Genomic DNA, 7,478 nt, shown 5'->3' on the forward strand with positions numbered 1-7,478 from the left:
TATCTATTAAAGTGCTTTACCCACTCTACGCCGAGCTCATCTGTCGTCCAGCCGTTGTCTAATACAGCGAGCACCCAGTCTATAGGGATGTGGTGGTACCAGCTAGCCTGGTGCTGCTTACCAGACAGGATCACGAATAGTGGAAGACACCAGCCAGACGCGTTGATACACTCGATTGTCGTGACCCAGTCTCTGTTCCCTAGTTGTACTGTAGCTGCCCAACCTATAGTGTCAGAGCTAGTGACCACCTTGGACGTCGCTGCGACGCCTATCATAAAGCCAGTCTCATCAAAGTTGTACGTGTCTGTGTCTAGTATCCCATAGGCCTGGCGCGTCTCCTCTATTAGGTTGAACCACGCTAAGATTGCGACAGGATCCTCACAGAGAGCGCGCTGGCTATAGACCTTCCTGTTCCACTTAGTCTGAAGCTCAGACTGGCTGTTGACAAAGCGCGACACCCAGTTCTTGCCTACAGGTGGAGGAGGTGGATCTTGGCCGCGGGCTGCGAGTAGAGCGTCTGCCATGCGTCGTACATTAATTATATAGGGTGGAAAGCCTTGTTGATTAAGGTCTAGGATCCACTGCACGAGAGACTGCTCTTTAGTAGTTAATAGCTTTCGGTTGACAGAGACTATCTCTGATCGCGGGTGGACACCACAGAGACGCGTCTGGAGAGTAGATTCTAGTACGTCATACGCTCTCGCGAGGGCTTAGATTAATTGGCATAGTTTATTCTAATAGGAGACTATCGCGAGACTTAGTCTACCTTCACGAGATGTCACCTTAGGCCGTGGTTGTTGAGTCATGGTCGTTGGCGCAGATAGAGTTGTGAGGATTTGGTGGGGTGCGCAGCTTACTGGGGTGCGCAGCTTACTAGTGGAACACAGTATTCGAAATGGATTTGTCAAGGCTAATGCAATGTCTCCGCTCATAATAACAGGTCTCTGCATAGTAGTACGCAGAGGCTGTCGATGAAAGCAAACGGAGTGGGTTGAGTATTGATCTGGCATCTGATTTAGGTGGTCTCGCGACATGGAGTGTAAGAAGCGGCCATGATGTCGGATGCACAAGGTTTTTGGTGTGTTGGATGGGTGGCATCAAATTTTATTGCGCCTTCTAGAGCTGTGATCGAGCGAATTCATTATACAGCCCCTGGTGCGAGCTTTAGCACTGGCTCATGCAATCTGAAAAGCACGATCCTTTCGCAGCGTGGTGGGCGGGTTGGTAAGAAGGGTGACGGCAAGCGTGCAGAGGGGACACTGACACGGGTTTTATGGAGCTATGAGCTTGCCAAGTTCCAAGTTTCCTTTTTGGGCAGGTTTGCCATGTACCGTTGATGCCTTAATAGCTGGAGTCTGTTCGGCTGTCCCTCGCGACAAGTTCGGCTGTCCTCGAATATGCATAGTAAGCAGAATCAGAGATACTTAGGCTTGATTCGGCAGGCACTAAGCTGCTTATAGTTAGTGTTATGTATGAGCTTAGTCTAGATTAGGGTTAGTATCAAGAGACGTATTAGATAAGCATTTCGAGGGACAGCCGAACTTGGAGCGGGACAGCCGAGCTCCATACTCCTGTTTCTGGTTAGCGGCCAGCGGATGGTACGATCACATGACGAGCACGTGATCGATTTCTCCCGTTATCTCCTCCAGGATTACTATAATCATGTGCTAAGACGGAATTTCTAACTTTCTGACGTAACTTGTAGGGAACTGGTTGCAGTGGAAGGTATTCTCCGTCTTATACTTATATCTTGCTAATGCATGACCGTATTTCTACTGCTGTTTTGAATATGGTACAGAAATGGAGGTGAGGATCTCGAATGCTGCTTATGTCACTAGCGTACTACTAGCGCAGCCCCGTGATTGCGCGCCTGCTGAACTTTGGGCGCGTTCGGTGGACAGGTTTCTTACCACCCACAACCCAAGCTACGAGTACGTAACCCCATGTTAAGCCTCCCTTCTTTTCACTCTGTCGCAATGTAGTGAAATGGCGACTCTGAAGCACAAACTGCAATACCGCTTGCTGACGCGTGCCAGATCCCAATGAACGACAAACCTTCGTCACAAGGCGATGCTGAGGACTAATCCCCCTCGGTGTCTCACTGCATGACAGTCAAGAACGGAAAGCGGAGGGAGTGCGCCATCATACTAGATGCAGCCACATCACCTATTCCATCATAGCACCGCGATGGGTCATGGGTGGTTTCGTCAAGCTATTGGGTTCACCTTCACCACAAGCCGCAGCCTCAACCTTTCCCGCCGCGCACTGAGGACAGAGTAAAAGAGTTGAAGCACCGTGCTGCCTTGCCTAAACAGCTTGGAGGACGTTGTTCGCTTATGACATTTGAATGTAGTTTTCAATCCGAGCGCCTTTGCCCCCCTGGGCATTGTGAGCGGGGAAGCGAGGTCTTTGTCGTTGAGGCCTGCTGGTTTGTGGGTCGGTGCCGCTATGGGTGCGTTGTCTTTTCTTTTCAAGAGCCTGTTTTACAGACGGGTAGAGATGGGTCCAGTGATGATGTCCCTGTGGGGCATTAAAGCCAAAGTCGAGTTGAGGAGCCCGCTTGTAGCCTGTTGAGAGGTTGAAAGATCGATCGATAGCACGCAAACGAGGTTCCTTCTGAGGACAGCAGGAGAGCTAATCTGAGGACTAATTGAAATATTAAATGCTCTACTCAGTAATCTAACAATGTGCTATGCTAACTGGCCGCAAAACCAGACTTGGAATCTTAGACTTTTTTCATGTCATAATCTAACCGCGCAGACCTATTATGTGGCCGTCTTATTGATAGAGGTAGCAGAAAGGCCCGCGAACTGTACTGACCAACTCCTTGATCTTGTACTTCTTGCCATCCACGTTCAACACCTCCAGATCGACCACGTCTTCCAAGGTCTGGCGCGTGCTGTTGTTGGCGTCGTCGAACATACGCGTGCCACCCGCAATGACCTGCTGTCTGTGTGGGAAATCGAGAGACTGCCAAGTCGAATACACCAGATCGATCATGGCATGATGAAAGTAAAAATGCACGTCTGTAACACAATTTATCAGCTGATATTCGGGTAACAATGGGAGAAGCATTCCACATACCACCGGGCGAAGTGTAAAAGTCGCTTCCAGGATCTCCGGATACAGTAAAATGGCCGGCGCCGTGAACACCAGTCCTTAATTGCATGGTGTCTTGGAAATCGCCAATAGTGGTGTGGTTCAGGATGAGGGCCGCAATCTGTGGTGTTCTAGTGTAGCGCGAGGTAAGATAATTGCTAATATCGCGCGTCACGCAACGAGGATTGTATCCATAGCCGTCGGCGCGAGAGTTGTTGGTTGGTTTCGGGTAATCGATCATTCCGACAGGCCTGTGCAATGTGTCAGTTTTGTGCGACTGCAAACGTAGTATTTGTATCTGGGGGGAGAAGGGAAACAAGAAAACACTCACCCAAGATTAATCATCAACCCCTTAAACGGTCCACTGTCAATACACCCACCACCTCGACCTGCAGGTCTGACAGTACTACTGTTGTGCGGTACGAATTTTCCCTGGCCACCTATGCTCGTGTCGCTGCCATCGAAGAGTGGGCTTGTCTCTGGGCTGTCGGCATAGCGCCCCCAATGCCAGTATGGCTGCGTGCCATTGAATCCGCATTCTGTTCGCAACGCCGTCTCATAGGCAAAAGTGTAGTAGCGATGCCACGAGAGAAAGTTACCAGTTCCGTGGATCCTAAGCGTGTACTTCATGTGGATGACGATAAAATCGTCGAATCGTGACTTTGCGCCTGGGTACTGGACGGGGTCAAGCTGAGACGGCCTTTTGATGAGGCATTGCACGGCAGCAATGTAGGCGCGCTTTTCACGCGCGCTAATGTCTCCCCTGGGTGCCCAATGTCAGTATTCCAAAACAACTAAAAAAAATGAGGAAGAGACCGTACCATTCTCGACGGATACGCAGTTTTTCCTTGGTACATGTCGTAGAGTTTGCTATCGCCGCATTCATGGCCGGTCGGCCTCGACGCACCAGATCGGTGACGAGATCCCTAGCGACCACGACATGGAGGAGCGTTAATGAGGCAAGAAGAGCATACAGTATCCTGAAATTCAAGGCGACCATTTTCAATGTACCAGAGGGAATGACGATTCACAACGAAGAGCACTGCCTTGAGGAGCCTTGGCTCAGTGTACAGCAAAGTACTTCCCTTATATAAATAGACGCTGACGGCCGGTCATCGCCGCATGAAACTACACCATCTTTCTTAAGAGACCCTGTGAATAAGCGCCAATGTACAAGCACGTGGCGCTCAGACCGTACGGGTGATAGCGTGACTTGCATACACGCCGTAGGCAGAGAACGTCCGGATAATTATGGCATGAAGGCTTCCCGTGGAGATTCAGGGAAATGAAGTCCTGTGGGGCGAAATATCCATGACTATGAGTCGCCTGCAGAGGCCAGCTGTGTATACCCGACAACATTTCAAAGGACATGGAAAAGTGTTTGGATTGCATATTGTCCAAATCCGATAATGACTTCCGAGCCGGGAGTAGGCGGCATGTTTGGTTCTTGATAGTTATGCCCAGAGTGGCTCGGCTGCGCAGAGAAGAAGGCGATGAAGCGACATTCGTGTCAAACCTGTTCTTGACAATATCATGTCGGTAGGATATCCTAGTAATAAGACCCGCACTTAGGGCCGCGATGTTTCCCCCCAATGTCATATACCTAGATCGCCAAGGGGCCACTCTTGGCATGTGTCGACGTTGCATTGCCCGCTGCATAGTATAACTCCAGACGCGTCTGTTTAATGAAACAAGATCGCAAAGGGTGCCCCAGGGACCTGGGGGATTTTCAAAAGTAATGTCCATGTTAATTCAAAACCCACTATTGATCTACATTCATCCGACCGAGAAGAATGATTCCCGAAATCAGTCGTTCTTGGAGACTACTCTCCGCACTGCCACCGTCTAAATGTGCGGACAACGCCTTTCCGTGCCATTCCGCCTCGCAATACAAATAAATAGGTATGCCCAGAGTCCATAGATCGACGCTCCAGGGTTGCCCAGCCGAGCTGCGTCACTGGTCTCGCGTACGCATGCAAGAAATACGCCCAGCGCGGATAATAGGTTAGCTATCACGTCTTGGCTCTATAGGCGCGACGGCCGTTTTTCCCCTCGTCTCGGTGCTTTTAATCCGGGATAGCAGATCGGTATGAAACACTTGGAAGAAAGACAGATAAGAAAGGTGTCCACATACGCACAGAATATATTAGGCTTTTTTTGCTATAGGCATTTCTACTGGCGATCTTTTAAGTCTCGGAGTTACTTAGATTGTTTGATAACCACGGATGGGCATCGGTCGGCGCTGCATTACTTAGGTAACGGCGAAGAACATCCGCCGCTTGCTTGTTTAAGCGTATCTTGTGAACGCATATGGTTTAATTCCTAGCGCATGGAGATTGTGCGCCACGTTTCGACAGCATGTTTCAACGTGTTGGCCTAAGGAAGAGATATCGAAATTTGTTGATGTATGTTTTTCACCACGGACTTTTTCTGAAAGCTTCTGGAGCACCTAGAAATGCTTGATTCCGGGGATACTTACCAGTAGAAGTAACCGCCGAATCGGCTCTTGCGACATTGGTATACCTGACTCGTTGTAGCAAGGTCAAAGGCGACCCTGCACTATCTCGTGTTGCAAGTGCGCTGCACTCATCTGAATGAGGATAGCTACCATTGCTGACCGGTCTTATCGCTCAATACAGTAGTTCTTGCGCGATTATTAAGGCATTGGCTATATGGTGACTGTACCGGAGTTTTCGTGGAGCCGAGAGCTCGTTCACGGGGTCTTAGTTTATTAGGTATATAAGAGTGGAGGTTGCCGTTTGTAACGAAAGCGTACAAGTAGTTCAACAAAACAGAGAAGCGCATGTAAGCAGACATATCCCTGACGGAAGCACAGATTGTCCGCTATCCACATGTAACTGGGGTGGTCAGACGCCGAAAGTCGATCTGGGCATAGATTTAGCGTGATATCTAAACTCTATCCATGCAGACGACGAACAGTCAGTTCGACATAATACAAGATGAGTGATTTAACTATCCAAGACTACAATCACTATTAGCAGGCAAACAATCCAGCTTAACGCGATTTGCACCAACCACATGATCTCCAGGACCGCTCGGGCAGAAGACTCGAAGCTGCCCTGCCCTGTGTACTCGGCAATCTCCCAAATCTTTCAACAGAACAAGGCATCTTTGCACGGTAATTTCCCAATATTCTTGGCCATTTCCAGTCCCAACAAAAATACTAAGCACAGATGAAAAAGAGAAAATAAAAGAACAACATCACCAGACTGTGGGCAGACATGTAAGACCTGCCAATACCAGGCTAAGAAACAAGCTCTAGACGATGAACAACTAGCCGACACCATTACCATGACCTGCATGCCACAGATCAGTCATTTTATCGTCAGCACATAAGCCTTCATTAGCGTCTGCATGTAACGCTCTCTAAATGCTTGGTGAATCTGAAACCAATCCATACACATTCCTTTAACGTAACTAAAACCCCCCCGCAAAGTCTCGTAAAGCGATTGGCCATCTTAACAGAAAAACCCCATACTATATATAGCCGTAATGCTGGTATACCACCACAACGGCAGGTGGAGAATATGCCCCATGTGCGACCCAGCCCAAAAAAAACACCCCCCCCCCCACCCCCAGTTTGCTATAGGCCTAGGATGCAATTGTACCTTGTTCCTGCGCCGATCGCACACCCCCCACACTATATGCAAACGCCTGGAGAATAACGTGCCCGGAGCTGTGGTACGAAAGTCCGCGTTTTCGGGAAGCAGTTGATTGGTTGTACGGATTATGCTACTCGATGGATTCAACATGCCGATCCTGGGGAGGGGGTGGGGGGTCAGGGAATCACCCTGTAGGTGGTGTGATGGTTCGAGAGAAAGAATCGGTCGCCGAATCACGTCGGAAGTACTTGATGTTCTTCAATACATAGCTTGTATGGTGTGAAGCATACCACTATGACTGCGCTGTATTATAGCATGAAGAAAGAAAGCAAAAAAAAAACGTAAGTTTTGCAATCCGTAGGTGCTTAATCTAGGATGCCAAGTATCGAGGTACAAAAGCGTGTTTGAATAGAGTGCTCCATGTAAGTATGTAGATAAATCAATCACCACGGGGTAAGTAAGTAAGTAAGTAAATCCACGCCTGCAAACTTGAATGAGACTTCACTTCTTCACATCCCCCACTTTACTTCACTTTCACTTTATTTTATTATTTTATTTTTTCCCTCCACGAACAAAATCCGGACGATAATGTGGGAGACGCTTGGCTCTTAAGCTACTAGGCTACTGTGATAAATAAATAATAAAAAAAGGTAACGTCACAAACAAAAACACACACACACACACCAACTTTTAAGCAGAAATCTTTCATCAAAACTCGTCAATTTTCTATCAGATATAGGGGTAACACGTCGCGAG

General features: G+C 48.5%; 2 protein-coding genes across 2 annotated transcripts; both read right to left on the reverse strand.

The window, feature by feature from the left end:
* Positions 1 to 2,036: 2,036 nt before the first annotated feature.
* Positions 2,037 to 2,645, reverse strand: SETTUDRAFT_164824 (uncharacterized protein; the record flags this gene model as incomplete). Its single annotated transcript, XM_008030970.1, has 1 exon — positions 2,037 to 2,645. A coding segment is annotated over exon 1 (175 nt), but the record flags the coding sequence as incomplete, so codon positions are not given.
* Positions 2,646 to 2,778: 133 nt separating this feature from the next.
* SETTUDRAFT_33740 (uncharacterized protein) lies at positions 2,779 to 4,099 on the reverse strand (the record flags this gene model as incomplete). The annotated part of the gene is made up of 4 exons (XM_008030634.1): positions 2,779 to 3,026; positions 3,085 to 3,350; positions 3,431 to 3,862; positions 3,921 to 4,099. The coding sequence occupies 4 exons, from the start codon at positions 4,097 to 4,099 to the stop codon at positions 2,779 to 2,781; spliced, it is 1,125 nt and encodes a 374-aa protein (XP_008028825.1).
* Positions 4,100 to 7,478: the final 3,379 nt, after the last annotated feature.

This window comes from Exserohilum turcica (genome assembly GCF_000359705.1).
Source record: "Exserohilum turcica Et28A unplaced genomic scaffold SETTUscaffold_5, whole genome shotgun sequence".
In the NCBI taxonomy this organism is placed as follows: Eukaryota; Fungi; Ascomycota; class Dothideomycetes; order Pleosporales; family Pleosporaceae; genus Exserohilum; species Exserohilum turcicum.